The 21,822-nt window shown below is 55.1% G+C and overlaps 2 protein-coding genes across 2 annotated transcripts; one reads left to right on the forward strand and one right to left on the reverse strand.

Annotated features, from left to right (window-relative positions):
- Window positions 1-8,679: 8,679 nt before the first annotated feature.
- On the forward strand, window positions 8,680-9,996 carry LOC107280345 (uncharacterized). The gene is made up of 2 exons (XM_015774185.1): window positions 8,680-8,989; window positions 9,107-9,996. Exons 1-2 carry the CDS (start codon window positions 8,680-8,682, stop codon window positions 9,994-9,996), a joined length of 1,200 nt encoding a protein of 399 aa, XP_015629671.1.
- Window positions 9,997-18,344: 8,348 nt separating this feature from the next.
- LOC4334658 (uncharacterized) lies at window positions 18,345-19,426 on the reverse strand. Its single transcript, XM_015774704.3, has one exon. The coding sequence runs from the start codon at window positions 19,277-19,279 to the stop codon at window positions 18,788-18,790; it is 492 nt and encodes a 163-aa protein (XP_015630190.1). The 5' UTR covers window positions 19,280-19,426; the 3' UTR covers window positions 18,345-18,787.
- Window positions 19,427-21,822: the final 2,396 nt, after the last annotated feature.

Genomic DNA, 21,822 nt, shown 5'->3' on the forward strand with positions numbered 1-21,822 from the left:
CGCTCGAACCCTAGCGCCGCGCCGCCGTCGTCTCCTTCCAAATCCGGTCGATCCTTTCCCGATCCGGTGAAATCAATAGAGGGGAAATGATCTTCTCGATCTCCTCTTCCTTTTCTCTTATGGAATCATCGCCTAATTCGGTTTGGAAACTCGTGGATTCGAGGTCGAATCGGATCGGTCTCTTTCCTTCAAACCCCGATCTTTCCTTCCCGTCGCCGGCCGCCGTGGGCCTTCGTCGTCGCCTCCTAGCCCCTTTAAAAGGTTCCCCGAGCTCTTCTCTACCCGCCGCCACCTTTGCCTTCGCCTCTCGTCGTCCGTAGTGCCCTAGCGCCGTGTAGCTTCGAGCCGCCGTCGTCGCCGCCGCTCCAGCCGTGCGCCGCCGTCGTTTCAGCCGTCGTCGTCGCTCGGGAAGGTCGCCGTCGTGATCGTCAAGTCACCGCCGTCCTCGTCTGCCTCTTCGTCGCCGCCGGAGACCGCCGGAGCACCGCCGTCACCGTCGACCCGAAAACCGCCGCCGTTTCTTCCTCGTCGCCGGCGCCATCCGTTGCTCCTCCGCTGTTGCTTTGGTCACCGGTGAGTTCGCCGCGTCGCGCTCTACCCGTTGGTGCCCTCCGTTTGCGTCCTCGCGCCGTCGTTCGCCGGCGAGCTTGCGCTCCCGAGCCGTCGCCGGTGGTGACGTCATCGCCGACGTCATCGTCGCCCTTCCCCGTGAGCCGGTCGTGGACCGTTCGATCTCGGCCGTCCGTTTTGGATAGGTTCTATCTCGACCGTCCGTTCCCGTGAACCGCTGCCGTGCACCCGGTTCACCGCAAACCTTAGCCGCTGACGCAATAATCCTCTTTTCCTTTTCAAAAATAATTCATTATTGCGTCATAATTCAATTAAAATCCATATAAGTGTTTTAATCCGATTTAATCTTTGAAAATTCATAACTAATTCATTTCATTGTAACTCAGTTTAATGTGGTTCAAGTTGCAAAAATTATATAAAATAAAGATCTACATATTAAAATTGTCCATAAATTGAATTAAATTTATTTAATTCTTTTTAAATGGGCTTTAATTAGATTTAATCTTGTAAAATTCATATTAAATTCATATTAAGTCAGAATGAGGCCGTTCAAGTCTCATAATTCATCTAAAATTATGATCTACATGTTTGTTTACTTTTTATGTATTGTTTATTTGGTTTTTATTAGTCTTTTTCCTCGTTTTGCGTGTTAGCTTGTGAAGGTTCGCGAGTGCGCCGGAAGTATTCAAGAAGATTAATTGAAGACCGATTATTGCAAGGCAAGTCACACAGATCCTAAACACAATCCTTTGAGCATGTTGATCCTATATTTAAATTCTCTATTTATTTCAACTGTGCATTTATTTTCGAATGTCACCGGGTGGTGTGAACCTATTCCTTTGTTATGGCCTGTTTGCATTGATTACTCTATTCCTTGATACCTTGGGATATTATAACTTGACTAGTTGAGCTTTATATATTGGTTCAGCTAGATATTAGATATGATTGCTTAGCCATGCTTAGAAACATTAGCACACTATTGGGATAACTTATGACTTAATATTATTTAATGATGGCTTAATGATAGTTCACGATGGTCAATCGTGATTGGTTAATTAATTACTTGCCAACTAAAACTTGATAATGGTGGGTTGTGAGCACATGGTTTTGAGAGTCGTGCTCATGGCAATTAAGGACCGGTTCGCGAGCTACTGTTGTGAAACATTAACCGTGCCAACCACAAGCCAGCGTGGGCAACGGCTTTACCTTTTGTATAACATGGTTCATTGCGGATCACCAGACTGAGAAGTGGCGGAGATAAGCCCACGGGGGTCGCTGGGGAGTCCATGCCTTGTTTTATAAGGGGGTGATTATGATCCAGGAATGGTGCACTGTGGTGAGTTGTGTTGTGCAGAGGGTATTGTCACAGCCTCTATTCGGGTACTTTTCAGTATCGCGACGCATGGTAGACATGATGTTGAGGCTGTGTCTTGTGGGTACAGTGGTACACCTCTGGCCAGAGTAAAACTATTCGAATAGCCGTGCCCGCGGTTATGGGCGGGTTGAGCAATGTTTTTCGTGATTAGTCTCACACCTCTCACAATAATTATGGATGTTATACCTGGTAATAATTTGCTTAGCTCCTGGTTTGGAGTTAGATCTGTACAGCCGGGTATGGTTGTTCAGAATGGTTGGGCCTGTGCAGCATGGGTGTGTTGTTCAGTGTTGATTAAAATTTCTGATTAATTACTCCACTGTTTTACATCTCTTAAATGTTTTGCTAAGTGCTGCTTTTGCAAATGAGCCTATATTATGCCATCCTTTGGTATCCTTGTGCACTTGCATATTTGCTTTGTGGCTTGCTGAGTATGTCATATGCTCATTCTTGCAATAATCAATCAACCTCAGTTGAAGAAAAAGAATCCAGAAGGAGAAGACGTTTGGCTTATACCCCAGTTGAGCTGCCTGTGGGAGTGGAGCCGGAGCTTCGGTAGATTTTATTTTCCGCTGCAGTTTTCTTCATGGTGAGGACTAAGTGCCTCTTAAGTAAGTACTTATCGTTTTAGTTAATTTGATGAATCTGTATATTAAATTGTCAGTTTGTGTACCTCGGCTGATTCCTGGACGAGGATTTTATGCACAAATAAGTTTGGAAATTACTAGTGAATTTCCGGGCGTGACACTCCCTCCTCCGCATGGCAGCCGGGTGAGGGCCTCGGGGCGAACCCGCGGGATAGCCCGAGGGGGTGACGCCATGCCCCGAGCCCCCCCCGGCCGCTTCCACGACTCGCGTGACGCGCGAATGGGGCTAACTTGCAAAGTCACGTCGCCGGAGGGAAAGTAACCCTCTACTTCACATACCCCCGGGTCCATATCTCCGACAGTAGCCCCCGACGCTATATCAGGTATCGATTTCCTGAGATCGTTCTGACATGGTGCCTCACGACTCCTCGAGCTGGGGTTGTGGGCCCGGCAGGGAATCCAAAAGGATATCGCCGCGTGGCCAGGTTGGCGTGCCAACCATAATAGCGGTTTGACCGCCACTGACCGCGCTCATGATGAAGATGCTTGAGGCGCGATAACCCGGGGGGTCAGTCAGACCACGCCTCGATTCTCCCGCTCGCTACTCCTGCGGCGGTAGTGGTGACGGTTTGCTCAACTTGCGCTCATAGCCGTTGTGCACTCCACCTCGAGTGTGCCACTGACAGACGCACTAAAGGCGGGAGCGGATACAACGGGCGACGTGATGAGTGGGCGCAGGATGCGAAGAGACAAATGCGGGCGCGAGGATCGTGGGGGCAAGTATGGGAGCGCGAAACGAGGAGGCAAGTGCGGATGAAGCGAGGATAAAAGGGGGCGGAGGCAGAGACTCTGCCCCCTTCCTTTCACCAACCGCCCACTCGTCCTTTCGCTTCTCAAACCCTAACATTCTCGCCACCTCATACTGTCTCACGCTCCACGCTCTCCGCCGGTTGCCATGGCCCAAGACACCGGCGACGCAGTGCTCCCTTCCTCCCGCATCACAGCAGACAGGCACCTTAGCCTTCCCCGCAAGATCATGCCGGACGGTGCCGTCGTGCGGGCGGGAGAGTCGCGGCCACGGCCACGATATCCGGAGCGATCCATGCACCTCTTGTCCTTCGCCATGACGGGCTTGATTCCGCCGTTCTCCAGATTCTTCCATGAGGTTCTGGATTTCTACGAAATTCATGCCTTGCATCTCGCACCCAATGCCGTGATGACGCTGGCCATCTTCGTGCATTTGTGTGAGATGTTCATTGGGGTGCGACCGACGATGCGGTTGTTCCAGGCCTTCTTCATTCCGTAGCTTCTGCAAGGCGCGGTGGTGGGGGGATGCTACTTCCAGCCCCGGCCAGGCACAGCGGGTCAGTACATCGAGAGCAATCTCCGCAAGAAATGGGAGGACTGGAATAAGGACTGGTTCTACACCGCGTTGCCGGACCATCCGCGACTTCGAGTTCCCGCTGGCCCTCCTGAAAGGTCTGCCGCATGGCTGGCGACTTCGGAGCTGGGCGAGGAATACGACGCGGTGTGGGATCGCCTTAGGGGCCTGCGGAGCCTGGGCCTCACGGGGGCGATGGTCTTTGGCGATTACTTCCGCCGCTGCATCGCACCTCTTCAGGAACGATCCCGTGGAGCGTGGGAATACACTGGTCCCAACGACCCCATGCGGACGCATGTGGGCGAGCGCTGGGACTAGGGTGAGGAGGACGCGAAGAGGGTGATTCGGCGGGTGCTGGGCCTAGACTCCGCTGAGCCAACACTAATCCCAGATGGGATTCTTCCCCTCTGCTGCTACCGTGACCGGGAGAGCATTCTGGCCGTGATGTCAGCCATCGTGTCACGCCCGGAATTTCTATCCAAAATTCCAAACGCTTACATGTGTGTGAACCCTCGTCCAGGAATCAGCCGAGGCACACAATAACAAATTGATAATAGAGTACAATTATTACTCTAATTAATAGGCGAATAAAATGTCATTACAGAGGTAGATAGTTCCTCTCAATCAATAAAGATCTAAGCAGCGGAAAATAAAATAAACGGCGCAGACGGCTCCACTCCACAAGCAGCTTGACCAAGGCTACACCTAATCCTCCACACCATCAGCATCATTGTAGAACTCTTCCTCTGATGAATGATTGCAAGGTGAGTATATGACATACTCAGCAAGCCACGCAGCAAATATGCAAGTGCACAGGATAACAAAGGATGGCATAGTAGGGTTTCATCTTTTTGCAAAAGCAGCATTCAGCAAACATTTGAGAATTTAATAAAACAGTTAAGTATTAAACAATATTAACCCAACGCTATACAACATACCCTGTTGCATAGGCCCAACCATTCTGAACAACCATCCCGGCTGCACAGTTCTATCTCCAAACCAGGAATATACCATTCCAAACCAGGAGCTAATCAAATTATTACCAATTATAGCATCATTTACTATGGTGAGAAGTGTGAGACTAATCACGAAAGACATTGTTAGACCCGCCCATAACCGTGGGCACGGCTATTCGAATAGTTTTACTCTGATCAGAAGTGTACCACTGTACCCACAAGACACAACCCCACATCATGTCACCATGTGCCTCAATACCACCACGGTACCTCGGAAAGGAGTTGTGACAATACCCCTTGCATAACACAATCCACTACAGCGCACCTTTCCTGGATCATAATCACCCCCTTATAAACAAGGCATGGACTCCCCAGCGACCCCCGTGGGCTTATCTCCGCCACTTCTCAGTCTGGTGCTCCGCAATGAACCATGCTATACAAAAGATAAAGCCGTTGCCCACGCTGGCTTGTGGTTGGCACGGTTAATGTTTCACAACCGAAACTCGTGAACCGGTCCTTAATTGTCATGAGCACGACCATCAAAACCATGTGCTCACAACCCACCATTATCAGGTTTTAGTTGGCAAGTAATTAATTAACCAGTCACGATTGACCATCATGAACAATCATTAAGCCATCATTAAAATAATAGTGAGTCATAAGTTATCCCAATAGTGTGCTAATGTTTCTAAGCATGGATAAGCAATCACATCTAATATCTAGCTGAACCAATATATAAAGCTCAACTAGTCAAGTTATAATAACCCAAGGTATCAAGGAATAAAGTAACCAAGAACAAAAGGGCTATAACAAAGAATAGGTTAATTCCACCCAATGACATTCGAAAATAAATGCAATAGTTGAATAGAAACAATAGCTTTAAACGGGATCAACATGCTCAAAGGGTTGTTTGGGATCTGTGTGACTTGCCTTGCTGGCCTTGGAACTCTTCAAACTCTTCTCCTGCGAAAACGGACTCTCCGGAAACGACGGAATCTAAACAGAAAAGAGCAAAATCACCAAAACAGCACATAAACAAGCATGAACAGTACATGTGGATATTTTTAACATGTAGATCTCAATTTTAGAAAAATTTAGAGACTTGAACCAACTAAATCGGAGCTAAGATGAATTAGTTATGAATTTTTGAAGATTAAATCGGATTAAAACACTTGTATTGATTTTAATTGAATTATGACGCAATAATGAATTATTTTTGAAAAGGAAAAAGAGATTTATTGCGTCAGCGGGCTAGGGTTTCGGTGGACCGGGCGCACGGCGGCGGTTCACACGAACGGACGGCCGAGATCGACTTGATCCAAAACGGATGGCCGAGATTGAACGGTCCACGACCGGCTCACGGGGAAGGGCGACGATGACGTCGGCGATGATGTCACCACCGGCGACGGCGGCTCGGCGGCTCGGGCGCGCATGCTCGCCGGCGAACGGCTGCACTACGGCACGAACGGAGGGCACCAACGGGTAGAGGGCGACGCGGCGAACTCACCGGCGACCAAAAAGGCGGCGGAAGAGCAACGGACGGCGACGGCGACGAGGTTGAAACGGCGGCGGAGATCGGGTCGACGGTGACGGCGGTGCTCCGGCGGTCTTCGGCGGCGGCGAAGCGGCGGACGAGGACGGCGGCGACTTGACGATCACGACGGCGACCTTCCCGAGCAACGGCGACGGCTGAAACGACGGCGGCGCACGGCTGGAGCGGCGGCGACGACGGCGGCTCGAAGCTACACGGCGCTAGGGCACTACGGACGACGAGAGGCGAAGGCGAAGGTGGCGACGGGTAGAGGAGAGCTCGGGGAACCTTTTAAAGGGGCTAGGAGGCGACGGCGAAGGCCCACGGCGGCTGGCGACGGGAAGGAAAGATCGGGGTTTGAAGGAAAGAGACCGATCCGAATCGAACTTGATTCCACGAACTTCCAAAACGAATTAGCCGACGTTTCCAAAGGGGAAAAGGTAGAGGAGATCCCAAAGATTGTTTCCCCTCAATCAATTTCACCGGAAACGGAAAGGAGCGGCCGGATTTTGGAAGGAAACGGCGGCGGCGCGAAACTAGGGTTTCGGGCGGCGGCGGCCGGAGGTTGACGACGACCCTGACAGGTGGGCCCCACCTGTCAGCGGGCGGACGCGCGCGCGCGGCGGCGGACTGGGCCGGACTGGGCCGAGGAGAGAGAGAAGGGTTTTGGGCCGACTTTCGGCCCAAAGCCAAAAGAAGACTTTTTAAAACCTTTTTCAATTTAAATTATTTATGAAATGCAATTCCATTTATTAAAAATACTTTCTTAGCTCAAATAAATCCCAGAAAAATCTAGGAATTATAGAATTAAGCAAAGTATTTAATGAAATTTTATCTGGCCCCATTTTATATTGGAATTTATTAATTAAAATTAGATCGTCTCTTCTAGGCTTTTAAAATAAATTCTAAAAATTCCAATTAAACAACAATTTATATATTTTGAATTTTTAGGGTGTGACACATCGGCGCCGGTAGGAGCCGGTCCAGTCGATGCGGCGCCAGCGGTAGCGCCGTCGGCACGGGTGGCGGTGGTGCGACCGCGGGCGGGAGCCGGGCCGGCGGTCCAGGCGGCGGTGGCTCAAGGGCGCCTGGATCGAGCCGCGGACCTGGAGATGATTCCGCCGGTGACCCAAAGGGGAAACGGAAGGTGGCCTATTCCCGGCCGCCCTCTCCCCCACATGGAGGAGGTGCCGAGCGTGCAACGGATCGTTCGCCAATGGGCCACAAGCGACCTGCCGGGCCCGAGGCTGGTCGGAAAAAGAAGCGGCTCCGGAAGATAGCACAAACGGAGCCATGCCGGGGGGGGGGGGGGTTTCATCGAGCCCCCAAAGTGGACCTTCAACCGCCCTCCCCGTAGGTACGATTATTGGCGCTCACTTTGGTGCTCTTACCCAACCCATTTTCTTGTTCCTTCTTTTTCTTTTGTTAACATGATCTAGGTTCTCTTGTAGCGAGATTCCTTCTCAGGGAATCTCAGGGTCAGACCCCCCGCAAGGGACGAAATCTGAACGGTTGGGGCAGTCCGAGCCCGGCCAAACCAAGGCCGGGGTTTTCGCAGCCTCGTGGCGGGACCCAGAGGACACGCACTGGGCCCGATCCCGAGCGACCCTCAGGCGGGACCCGTCCTACTGTGGGTGGCAGGGGTGGCGACGCTCCTCCCGGGGGCGGCTCCGGGACCAGGGTCCACGCGGAGCACCACCAAGGATCGGGGGATGAGGGAGGTCGCGGCCTGGGAGCCGAAGCCGGAGGTGGTCCCGAGCTTGAGGTTGAGGCTGGGGGCGGTCCCGAGGCTGAGGCCGAGGCTGAGGCCGGGGGCGGTCCCGAGCCCGAGCCCGAGGCCGAGGCTGAATCCACCCGAGGACCCGAAGCGGGGGGTGAGAGGGACAGCCGTTCCCCCTTGCGCTTGGGGCGCCCTCGAGGCTGGTCTCGCAGAAGGGGGGCCGAGAGCAGCCCCCAGTCTCGCGGGGGATCCAGCAGTACCCCGTCGTCCCGGGGGCGGACCGCGGCCTTTTCCTCCCCAACTCCGGCGAGTATGGAGCCACTTCTGCAGGTGCTCGCCGCCGCCGACTACACTGTACGAGAGGGGTTGAACACCCAAGTTCAAGCCCTAGCGGAAGAGCGGGCGGCCCTGGATGCAGAGTGGGAACAGCTCGCCGCGGACCGCGCGCGAGTCGACGAGGGGCGTCGCGCCGTGGACGACATGGTAAGGGTGGGGGCGCAAAATGCATCAAACCCAACTAGCCAAAATCCAGGCGCGCGAGGAGGCACTGGACTCCGTCATGCGGGAGGCGGAGGAGGAGCGGCAGGCGGCGCTGATCGCCTCGAGCGTCCTGGATGAAGCGCGGGGCGATATCCGCCTTCAGTACGAGGCTCACGCCGAGGACTTGGCGAAGAGGATTAGGGACGCGCGCGGCATCCTCGACGCAGCCGCTGCCCACGAGCGGCGGGCATCGGAGGCCGACGCCTCGCTGCGGGCGCGGACGATGGCACTCGAGGCTGAACGCAGGGCCTTGGATGATCGTGCCCGCTCTGCACAGGAGTTTGAAGCCACAATCCGTCGGCGGATCGAGGTCCTCGATCGAAACCAGCGTGAGCAAAACGCGTGCGGTGAAGAACAGGCACGGCGGGCCCGGGAGCTGGAGGAGTGAGCACGCCTGCTAGATCAGCTGGAGTCTACCTTGGCCGCCCATGAAAGAACGGCGGCAGAGGTGGAGGCTTCCCTTCGCCTCCGTGAAGAAGCCGCGGCCGAGCGTGACCGGATCACCCTCGCCGCGAAAGCTTCCGCGGACCGCCGCGCGGAAGAGCTACGGCTGCGGGAAGAGGCATGCCGGGAACGGGATGCCGCACTCGCCGAGCGCGAAGCCGAGGTGAATCGCCGCGAGGTAGCCTTGCGCCGGCTAGGCGAGCAACTCGCGAAACGAGAGGAGGCCGTTGCCGGGCGCGAGGCTCGTCATCTGGAGAGCGCCCGCGCTGAGCGTGCGGCAATATCAGCGAAGGTCTCCGAGCTGGAGGCCCGGGAGAAGGACTTGGTAGCAGGCGGGCCGCCCGGCGGCGCGGGTTTGGCGAGCCAGCTCGCCATGGCTCAGAGTACCCTCGCCGACTTGGAACGCCTGGTGCAGGATCAGGCTGGGGAAATTGCGGCCCTCCGCCTCACCAACGAGCTCGGGCCCGGGCAACTCTCCGACACCGTCGACTGGCTGGAGCACGCGGGGCGCCGAGTCGGCATCTCTGTGCGTCGGGACAGCAAACTCCCGCCCACACAGCCAGCACTCGCGCTTCGGCTGGACGGGCTGGCGGTGGACCTGGAAAGGCTGGAGGAGGAGGTCGGCGAGACCATAAAGTCTTCGTCAGTTTCTTTGGCACGGGCTGCGGTGGAGCTGGTCCTCGCGAGCCACCAAGCGCGCGACCCCGAATTCATGCCGTGGCATGCGCTCGAGGATTTTCCCCCGGGTACCGAGGCAAGGGCCCGGGAGCAAGTCCGGGAGGCGGCTAACGCGATTGTCTCAAGCTTCGAGGGGTCGGCCCCCCGGTTCACCTCCGGGCTTACCGCGGACGAGGAAAACGGAAGCGGGGGTGACGACGGCGATGACGACTAGGACGACATCGTCAGTGGCGCTGGCCTCGGGGGGCCGGGCACTCCGTGACCACTCGCGCCTTTAATTCCTTTTTGCTGTGTGCCCGTAGCAGGCACTTCTTGTATTTAGGCCATTGTGCCATCCTATCTTGTTCTGCAACTGAAACTTCTTTAACCCCTCTTACTCTTTTGCTTTTTCCATTGGATGCCTGTGATATAAAGAGAAGAAAAAACCAGGACAAAAGGGGATTATTAGACTGCCTGCGATTGATATGTCGTTTTGACCCCCCCTCTCGGGCTTGTTCTAGCGAGAAGATAAATCCGCGCTCGGTCCATGGAATCTAAGTGGTGAAAGGCAAGACCATCGCCCCGAGGGAGCCGCCCAGCAGGACTGGCCAGACCGAGGCTGCGACGACCGGGGGTCGGGGACGACCGTGTGTAGGCCCTTCCGATCCCCCGGGGTTCGGCACAACCCGGGGCGCGGCCCGCGCTCGTGCTCCCTTTCGGCGGTTTTCAGGCCGTCTTACGGCACTTAGGGTTTAGAGTAAACGCGGATTATCCCTTGAACCGGGACAAGCCAGAGAAAGGGGAGAAAACGGTCTCCACGAAAACCAAGGGGTTGTGCGGGGGCTGGCCCGTGCTCCAGGAAAGCAAAAAATCTCGATGTCATGGATAGAAACGACAAAGGTGCTCGATATTCCAGGGGTTGGGCAGCTCTGTGCCGTCCTCCATGGTTAACCGAACGGAGCCTAGCCAGGGCACTTCGATCACTTTGTATGGCCCTTCCCACATTGGCGAGAGCTTCCTCAGCCCCAGGCGCGACTGAACGCGGCGTAGGACGAGGTCGCTAGCTTGTAGTGATCGGGCCCGGACGTGGCGCTGATGGTAGCGTCGCAGGCTTTGTTGATAGCGCGCGGCACGCAAGGCCGCTCGCCTTCTCCGTTCTTCAAGATAATCGAGATCTTCGCGGCGAAGGGCATCTTGGTTGGCCTCGTTGTACAACGCGACACGAGGCGACCCGAGGGAAAGCTCGAAGGGTAGGACCGCTTCGGCGCCGTACACCAAGAAAAATGGTGTTTCCCCTGTGGCGCGGCTTGGAGTGGTCCGATTTGCCCACAACACGGCGGGCAACTCCTCGAGCCATGAATCCCCGTGCTTCTTCAGGACGTTGTACGTCTTGGTCTTGAGTCCTTTAAGGATTTCGGCGTTGGCTCGCTCGACTTGGCTGTTGCTCTTGGGGTGGGCGGGTGAGGCAAAGCACAATTTGATACCCATGTCGTCACAGTAATCGCCAAACAGCTCACTGGGGAACTGGGTGCCGTTGTCTGTAATGATACGGTTGGGCACTCCGAATCGAGACGTGATGCCCCTGATGAACTTAAGAGCAGAATGCTTGTCGATTTTGACAACTGGGTAGGCCTCGGGCCACTTGGTGAATTTGTCGATGGCGACGTACAAGTGCTGATACCCGCCTCGAGCCGCCTTGAATGGCCCAAGGATGTCCAGCCCCCAAACTGCGAAAGGCCAAGATAGTGGGATGATCTGTAAGGCTTGGGCCGGCTGGTGGGTCCACTTGGCGTGGAACCGGCATGCCTTGCACCGCTGGACCCATTCTTGGGCATCTTGTAATGCAGTCGGCCAATAAAAACCTTGCCGGAAGGCTTTTCCGACCAAAGTTCGTAAGGTCGAATGGGCTCGGAACTCACCCTGATGGGCGTCGGCTATGAGCTCGATGCCCTGCTCTCGAGAAATACACTTCAAGAGTATCTCGTTGGCGGTACGCCGGTATAGGGTCCCTTCTACAAGGACGTACCGTTTGGAGATGCGCGCGAGCTTTTCAGCTTCTGCGCGATCCTCAGGATGAGTATTGCCTTCGAGATATGCCCGGATGTCGGTCATCCACACGACCTGACGAGGGGGGTCAGGGTTGACCCCCTCGGGCCCCGAGGGGCACAGGTCGCCCGGAGTCGGGTCGGAGGGCGTGTCATTGGGGTCCCTCAAAGGGCTCGGTCGTGCCGATGGTTGCGCGAGCCTTTCCTCGAAGGTCCCTGGGGGAGTGGGGCTCGTGCCGACGCAACATGCGACAACTCGTCAGCAATTGTGTTGTCGCGTCGGGGCACGTGCTGGAGCTTAAGTCCGTCGAAGTGGCGTTCCATGCGCCGTACCTCGCGGACGTACGCTTCCATTTGCGGGTCGTTGCACTGATACTCTTTGGATACTTGATTTACGATCAGCTGGGAGTCACCCAAGACCAGGAGACGGTGGATGCCCATTCCGGCTGCCGCCCTCAATCCCGCGAGGAGCCCTTCATATTCTGCCATGTTGTTCGTGGCTCGGAAGTCGAGACGAACGACGTATTTGAGGACATCCCCGTTTGGCGAGGTCAGCGTGACTCCGGCACTTGCACCTTGAAGGTTGAGGGAGCCGTCAAAATGCATAACCCAGTGCCCGTCGCGAATGTCGGCGTTTGGATCCTCTTCTTCTCCAGGGAGGGGAAAGGGGACATTAGACGAAACAGGTTCGTCCACCGGGGTTCATTCCGCGATGAAGTCAGCCAGGATTTGACTTTTGATCGCGTGCCGCGGTTCGAAGTGCAGATTGAACTCAGCCAGCTCGATGGCCCATTTTACCACTCGTCCAGTACCCTCTCGGTTGTGCAAAATTTGGCCAAGAGGGTATGTCGTCACTACGGAAACCCGATGCGCTTGGAAGTAATGACGCAACTTCCTTGAGGCCATTAAGACGTCATAAAGCATTTTCTGGGCCTGCGGATACCGGGTTTTCGCATCTCGAAGTGCCTCGCTAACAAAGTAGACGGGCCGCTGCACCTTTCGACGGGGCCAGTTCGTGTTGTCAGGGGCTGATGACTCGGAGCGCGCCTGTTCGGAGGTCCCGGGGGGATCCCAGACTGCCTCGGGATCATAAGGCTCGGGGCCACCTGCCAAAGCCTCCGCTCCTCCCTTGGGGGCCTCGGGGTCCTCCCGGGGGCTGGAAGCTTTGGGCGCTAGGCCTTCGGGGGACGAGGGGCCATCGCAAGCCGAAGGGGCCTCCCGTTCGCCTTCCTCACGCTCAACTACTAGGGCGGCACTCACCACATGGGGGGTCGCGGCCAAGTAGAGTAGCAATGGTTCCTCCGGTCCCGGGGCCACCAAGACGGGAGGGAAGTTAGGTAAGCTTTCAGCTGATTGAGAGCTTGCTCAGCTTCCTCCGTCCATACAAATGGCCCGGAGCGCTTGAGGAGCTTGAATAGGGGCAGCGCCCTCTCACCCAGCCTCGATATAAATCGACTCAGGGCGGCCATGCATCCAGTGACGCACTGCACATCCCTAAGCTTGCTAGGGGGGCGCATCCTCTCTATCGCGCATATTTTCTCAGGATTTGCTTCTATGCCTCGGGAAGAGACTAGAAAACCGAGAAGTTTGCCCGCCGGCACGCCGAACACACACTTATCGGGGTTCAGCTTTACGCGCGTGGACCTAAGACTATCGAAAGTTTCGGCCAGGTCCTGTAGCAACGTGTCTTGGTGGTGCGTCTTTACCACCAGATCATCGACATACGCCTCTACATTGTGCCCTATCTGATTACTTAAGGTAATACGAGTCATGCGCTGAAAAGTAGGGCCTGCATTCTTCAATCCAAAAGGCATAGTTGTATAACAAAAGGTGCCCACAGGAGTAATAAAGGCGGTTTTTTCCTCATCTTTCCTAGCCATACGAATTTGATGGTATCCAGAGTATGCATCTAGAAAACACAAAAGGTCGCACCCCGCAGTGGAGTCGACTATTTGATCTATGTGTGGTAGAGGGAAGGGATCTTTGGGGCATGCCTTGTTGAGGTCGGTGTAGTCGATGCACATCCGTAGCTTGCCATTGGCCTTCGGGACGACCACCGGGTTTGCCAGCCACTCCGGATGGATCACCTCGCGAATGAAATCAGCCTCCAGGAGCCGCGCCACTTCCTCCCTGATGAAGGCCTGCCGCTCCGGGGCTTGACGCCGCACTTTCTGCCGGACAGGTCGCGCATCCGGCCGCACGGCAAGGCGGTGCTCGATCACCTCCCTGAGGACCCCGGGCATATCTGACGGCTTCCATGCGAAAACGTCAGAATTCGCCAGCAGGAAGGAGACGAGCGCGCCTTCTTATTTGGCGTCCAAGGTTCTGCCAATCTTGGCGGTCTTAGATGGATCGTCGCCAAGGGGGATTTCCTTGACGGGCACCTCGTCAGCCGAGGGGAGGCGCTTCTTGGAAGCGTGGGACGCAGAGGCTTCTGGGGCCTGCGGCTCCGTGGCCACCGCCAGGTTGTCTGCGCGCTGCTCCGCGCAGGCGAGGGCGACCTTGACATCACCAAGGACGGTGATGGGACCAGCAGGACCCGGCATCTTCATCTAGAGGTAGGCGTAGTGGGTGGCGACCATGAACTTCACCAACGCGGGTCTACCCAAAACCGCATTGTAGGGCAGATTGAGGTCCGCCACATCGACTGGCCCCCCCATCCACCAGCACATGCTTCATCTTGACGTTGTGGATGGTCGGGGAGACCACCAGGGCCAACTTTCCCCCCCCCCCCCCGAGCGAGCACCGTCGGATGGTCGCTCTGGTCGAATGTGAGCTTCACCTCCGACCAGCGCACCTTCCGGACCACCTCATGCGTGGGAACAATGGCCAGAAGCTCCCACTTCATAGCCTTGAAGCTTCGGCGAGAGGTGTGAGCGCAAGCCCCCCCCCCCCGGTCGAGCGTGGCGACGGTCCCCTGAGGTATCTGGAAATCCAGATCCTCACCGTCTCCGCCATCATCGGCGGGGGCCTTGTCCTTGGCCTCCCCTCGCTGGTCACCGGTTGAGGTCGCGGGGGCTTTGCCCTCCCGTCGACCCTGCCGCTTTTCCTCATCAGCCTTTCGGAACCGCTCGGCTAAATTCTTGACCGAGCGGCAGTCGGCGAGACTGTGGCGGTAAGTGTTGTGTACCGAGCACCACTTGTCCGCCGACCGGCCCTCGCCGGAGGGAATGGTAGGGCTCGGCCTATCGACGGTGGCATTTTCTTTGCGCGGGGCCCGCGTGGGCCCGTCTGCTGCAAGGACATGGCCCTCGTCATCGGAGCGGGCTGGTTTCCTTTTGCCTCTCCTATCTCACTGCTTAGAGCGGGAGGCAGATTCGGGGGTAGCCGCAGCCGCCGCACCGGTGCTGGGAGAGTTCCAGGCCCATGCCTCCTTCTTCTGGGCCACCTTGTCCGCCAGCTCGAAGAGCTCGGCAGTGGTCTTGAGCTCCTTGGAGGCGATCTTCTCCAGCATGCGATTATGCCGCACGCTGTTCCGGAATGCATACACAACCGCGTGGGCTGGGATGCACGGAATGGTGTTGCGGACCTGACAGAAGTGTTGTATGTACGAACGGAGGGACTCATCATCCTTCCGCCGTACAGCATGTAGGTCCACCTCTTCCCCCGGGCGGGGATATGTGCCCTGGAAGTTCGTAATGAACTGCTGGCACAGATCCTCCCAGGAGTGAATGGAGCCGGGGGGCTGGGTCATCAACCAGCCACGCGCCTGACCCTTGAGGGCCATGGGAAAGTAATTCGCCATGACCCGGTCGTCACTCCCTGCCGCCACGATAACCGTGGTGTAGATCTGGAGGAACTCGGAGGGATTGATGCTACCATCATACTTCTCCGTAAGGTTGGGGCGAAACTTCGGGGGCCACCGGACATTCCGGAGACTCGCCACAAAGGCCCTACAACCCGTCCCCCCAGGGGTGAGTGTGGGGGGAGGGCCGCCTCGTGAAGAGGAGCGTGGCGCTCCAGATGAGGAGGCGCCTTCCCCCATACGGGTAGCTCGGCGCTCGTCTCGGCGTCGCTCGATGTTGATTCGAGCGTCCTGCGTCCCGTAGAGGCCGTCATGGCACCTCCGGCTTTCCGAGGCCCCTGACGATGTTGGAACCGTGGACCGCCTCGAGATCGTGGCCGATCGACGAGCCCTTCTCCTTGCCGACGAGGAGAGGGTGACCGAGGTACGCGACGTACCAGCGGCAGCGGATCGGCCACTCGTGGCTAACTGCCACTGGGTAGTAGTGACCAAGTTGGCCACGTCGTCCAACCAGCGCTGAACAGGAGTCTCCAGCTCCGGGTTTACCGGGGGATGCCGCAGAAGGGCGCCTGCTACCTGAAGCGTGCCTTGGGGCAAACCGCCGTCTCCATAGTCGAGACGGCAGCGTGCCCCGGCGCGTCGCGGCCTCCCTCCGCCAGGGGGCGGAGAGAGAGCCGAATCACCTGAACGAGTGGGATCCTCCCTCCGCGAAGGTTCGCGGCGGGGAGGAGTTGGAGAACCATGGCGACGGTGACGAGGACCTCGGCTCTCGCCGGAATCCCCACTCCCGGACAGGGTGGGAGTAAATGCCACCGCCTCCTCCTCTACTTTCAGGACCTCGACCATGGTCGGCTAAGGCCTGGAGAAAATTGGGACGAAAGAAAGCGACTTCCTCTCGGAATGCGCAACCGCCCCTACTTGGCGCGCCAGCTGTCGAGGAGAGATCCTCAATAGCGGGGAATCGTGAGACCCCCCATTTGTGAGTTCGGCCGGGGGCGGAGGCTCATCTCTTGGAAATCACTCGCTCGTCCCTAGGATTACCGGCAAGCTTGCACGCAGTCGGATTATACAGGTTCGGGCCGCTATGGAGCGTAACACCCTACTCCTGTATTTGGGATTATGGATGAGTTTTACAAAGATTTCTTCACTCTAGAAAGCGCACTCGCTTCCTCTCTTCTGGAGTTCAGGTTTTCTGGGCGTCCTCCTCTATCTCAGTGGGCAGGGTCCTCCTTTTATAGCTCAAGGGGATACCACATGCGCCGCCTCTACCTACCCTCTATCGGAGGGGGATCCCACTCCACTTTTCCTGGGCTTTAAACCGTGCCTTCTCCCGGAAGCTAAGCAACAACCGGTTCTCGAGTGGAACCAGGCGCTGCCCCCCGCCTGACACGGGGGACAGCCCTATCATTCCCTCATAAATGAACGATGACCTGTGACAGCCCTTCCTCGAGTGACGCTCGGACATGACGGGTCATACCCACCCCCACTCCGCCGGGTACAAGGGCGACGTGAGGACATGGTTGCCCTATCCATCGGATGTGACGGTGTCAGGCCGGTCACATCCGTTGGACAGAGGTTAGCTAGGCGCGCCGCACGTCTGCCCTTACCGCATTAAATGCGGTGAGGGACAGTTGGGGCGTCGCACTTTTATGGCTGTTCAGCCTGTGCTCTCGCTCTCTCCCTCCGCTGCGTGGCAGCCGGGTGAGGGCCTCGGGGCGAATCCGCGGGATAGCCCGAGGGGGTGACGCCATGCCCCGAGCCCCCCCCCCTCCCCCCCGCCCCCCCGCCGCTTCCACGACTCGCGTGACGCGCGAATGGGGCTAACTTGCAAAGTCACGTGGCCAGAGGGAAAGTAATTCCCCTCTACTTCACATACCCCCGGGTCCATATCTCCGACACATATCATCAGAAATCTTGAGGGGATGTCCCTTGATGCACCCATTTCTCTCCACTATAGTACTAGTTTAATAATAATCTAGAGTATAATGATACCATCACTCCACGAAATGAAGTTTAAAAGCCATATTGTGAGTACCTGCACGTTGGAATTTTCTCAACTAGATGTGGAGATGAACACGAGGGAACACGGCGTGTACCGCGATTTCATTATGTTATTATTATGAGATTGCATCTAGTAACAAGAAAATGTATGTGTTAGACAATAATTATGAAACTGACGGACTAACCATCCATACCGACAACATAGTGTGTGCCACCGCTCCTTTTCGATACGTACAATGCCCTACTATACGTTTTAATTTTATTCCTCATTAGCATTTACAGAGTACGTTACCATGATCGATCTAACAAAAACTCTACTTAAGGCGCCGAAGAATTAACTAATTAAAAAGTGATTTTACAGTTCTTGATACGATACTGAAAGATACCGTGTTTTTTATGTAAAATTTAATACCTCGCGATATCTTCAATAATAATAATAATAGAAGATTAATACCTTCAATAACAGTAGAAGATATCAAATTTACATTAAAAATTTTTGGTGTATCTCCGAAGGATTGTAAAATTTCTCGTGATTAAATGATAGTGTAGCATCTGACCACGATCGAATCATGCCAGTTTCAGAGCAAGGCGGCGACGGTGACGAGCTTCTCGAACTGGCGCGCCCGGCCGCTTCTGCGACGTCGGGGAGGCGAACGGCGTGGGCTGGACTTTCCGTTAGTGGGCCTCATTCAGGCCCACTGTTATCACCGCCGATCCACATTTCCGTCAATAAACCGACAGTTGACTCAGATGTTAGTTCAAAGCATTGGCCAGAGTGAGTATATTTGGATCTGTAATAACAATATTTACTTTACTTGCAGTTTATTCACGTGAGCTAAACCAACAAAAAGAGAGAGGGAAAAAAACGAAGACGGGATACAGCTGGGGAAGAAATTAGGGTACTCAACTCTGAAAAATCAAAACGAAGGCTAGCTAACTATGATCGCAACCAGAGAACGTACGTACTGAAGAGGGTTAACTAGGGGGCTCTCTTAATTAAGGGATAATCGCTGGATAATCCAGTCCAGCGAACTGAAGTGAAGAAGCAAGCATATTCAGTGCAGCCGATGAGGAGTAGGAGGAGCAGGAGGAGTAGAACGAGGAGGAGGAGGAAGCGGTGACTTCTTCATCTTGCTGATGAAGTTGACGGCGATCCTCATCATCTTCTGGAACTGGACGAGGCTGTGCTCCAGGATGACCGCCATGTCGCCGTTGAGCTCCCTGCAGCTGTACGTTCACATGGTGACGTCGTTGATGGCGCGAAGCACGAGCGTCTTGGCGACCTCGTCGTCGCCGGCCTTGAGCGCGGCGGCGGCGCCGTGGATCTCCTTCATGGCGCTCGACACCGTCACGCTGCAGTTGTCGAGGCAGGCCTTGAAGTCCGGCACGGACTTGTTGAACCCGGGGAGCTTCCCCTCGAACACCGTCGCCGCCACCGCGCCGGACTCCGTGGCGGCCTCCATGGCGACGGCGACCAGGGACCTGAAGTCCACCTGCCCCGGCGCGCCGGCGATGGCGGCGCCGTGGTTCGACACCGACGTCAGCACCGTCTGGATGTCCAGCAGGCGGTGGCCCAGGTCCTTGACGCACAGCTTGGAGAACGGCCCCGCCGTGCACGCCGCCACCAGCGGGCTAGACCCCGGCGGGAGGCGCGCCTGGGCGGCCATTGCTGAGGCGCACATCAGGACCACGACGAACATCGCCATGGACAACAACGACGACGCCATTTAATTTCCTTGTCGATCACTCTGCTAATGAAGCTTTTCTAGTTGTTATTCAAGATCTGAATTACAGTAAAATTCGATCAAACGCAATAATATATATAAGCTGAAGAGACAGATCTGTTGGTTTGATCAGTGAGTGGTTCTTCTTTGTGCTCTCAGCTCGTCGCCGTAGTCGCTGAGGCTGGGAGGGGTTTTCTCTGGATGGTGCGTGCATGCGCGCCATGAGTGGTCGCGCGGGAGTGAACTAGCAGAGGAAGCGGGCCAGCTTGTGCGAGTTTGCCGCGCTCTTCCCTCTCGCCGTCTCGCGTCGCGTACCCGCGCCCCCGTACGTCACCGCTGTCACGGTGTCACATTGACTTTTCTAGTTGTGTGGAGTATGTTTCTGCAGCGCTTGTACTCTGTCAGCTGATTGTTGCGAGAAGAGGTCGGCTAAGCCGTGTCTCGTAGACTTTGATCACATCCCTTTTATATACAGTGCAAAGTAGCTCAAATAATTTCGCATGTAAGTCCCTTTTATTTTCTATTTTACTCTTTATATTTTGTTGATTTAGGGGAAAACTTCAATATTTTACAATGAACACCTCAAAAATCATGAACATTTATAAAATCACATTCCCTCCTCTCCACCGGCAACTTCCTCTACTGAAGCCCCTCTCTGCCAGCGCCGCTCTCCCCCCACCCCTTCTGCCGATGACACTCCCCCCAAAACACTGATGATGCTAGCTTCCATCCCCATCCGCCTTGTATGGGGCCATGCCATCTCCTAACGTGCTGCTCGAGCTGTGCCTCGGTCCGCCCTGATAAATCCTAACGATGAACACATGTTTTAATTGGGCTCAGCAGTATTCACTAAATATGGGAAAGGCGGATGTGGCATGAAATCTCTGATGTGTAAAGCTGGGGCTAAACAACAACTAGGCACACTGTGAAAGCCCTAAGGGTACTCACAGTGCAAGCCACAGGTATGAGGAGCCTGGACTAGGTCACAAGTTAGAAATCTCTATCTCACAGTGAAAAGTGGCTCTAGGATGACTTAATTTATCATGTGCTCCCTTGTAATTTTTTACTTTAATACTCATATACTTTTTAAAATTTAGAGAGTAGTCTAGCAATTTGCATAGAACACCCTAAAAATCAGAGAAAAAAAAATCTACTCCCTAACCTCTTCCCCGCCACCCACCCGTCACTTTCATGTTCCCCTCGCTTCACCGGCTTTACCACTCACATCGTCGGTGATGAGCTCCTCAGTGGCGCCATTTCTCCCCTCTCTCTTCCCGGTGCCACCTCTATCCGGACGGCCGTCGAGTATATTGAAACAGCAAAAAGGCCGAAGGCAACTCCGACGGCGCGTCAAGGAAGCCACGAATGGGTCAAGGCGGCCGCCAATGCCGTCTCGTCGAGCTCCGCCTTCCGTCCTCTCTTTCTTCTCCGGTAGGTGGCGGCAGAGGTGACGGCATGAATCTGGCGACCCTCAACGGCGTGGAGTGAGACAACACGGATGTGGCGGTGGGCCTTGATAGCAGAGGACTCCAAGGCAAGTTAATGGCTGACGGCTCCGTGGAGTGGCCCTCTACAGCGGAGGACCCCGAGGTGGGCCTTGGCGGTGGACCTCGACGGCAGAGGACTCCAATGCAGGCTGACGGCTCCGTGGTGCGGTGGAGTGGCCTTGGCGGGGGCTGCAGATCTGGCCGTAGCGATGAGGTTCCGCAACGGCTCGCCGTCGGCCAGTCTGCCGCCACCAGGTTCTTCCTTTCTCCAGTCCTCATCTCCTCCCCAGCTCGCTGGCGATTTATGGCGATCACGGAAGCCACTTAAGGCGAGGCTACAGTTGTAATCTCCACAATGCGGGTCGCGCCCATCTATCCTCATGCCGCACGCCCTCGATCGGATCAAAGAACCTTTGGCTCATTTTGGCTACGCATAGTTTGTTTGGTCACTATAGGAGCGAACGTGGAGTCTAATCTACTACGTGGAAGGTCGAGGGGCGAACGACATGTCGACGCACTATGAACGCCCTAACATTGCAGCACATTGATATCTGATATTTTGTCTATCGGGCTTAGGTTGATGGACAGTAGCAGCAGTTGATCATATATTGCACTTGTTTATTGAGTTGCGCGTTTACTCGTGTAACGAGATTAGAAGTATGGTTAACTTTGTGTTTATCACGCGTTCTCATTGGATGTTATGCATAGTATATCTACCGTTGACAACTAGAGACCTTTTACAGGGTCTGTATTCCAAAAAAAGTAGAAATCCAACGCTCCATAATGAAAGGTACCCTGTAAAAGGTATTTGAGTATTGGCATAGGCACTTAGGTACCAAGGGTAAAAAGATAAATTTGCTAGTAGAGAGGAAAGGAAAGAGTTGTCCGTAAATTCAGATCGGTACCGCGTCGGTACCAGTTAAGTTGCATGGTACTAGCATTAAAGTTCTCATTTACGTGGTTTTCTCTAGATTTACATTTTTGTTTCCAAGGACATGGTAGAACTCTTCCCATTAATTCTCCATTACGTTATTTGCATAGTTATTTTGATATTTATAT

The sequence above is a fragment of the Oryza sativa genome, chromosome 3 (genome assembly GCF_034140825.1).
Source record: "Oryza sativa Japonica Group chromosome 3, ASM3414082v1".
NCBI classification, from domain to species: Eukaryota; Viridiplantae; Streptophyta; class Magnoliopsida; order Poales; family Poaceae; genus Oryza; species Oryza sativa.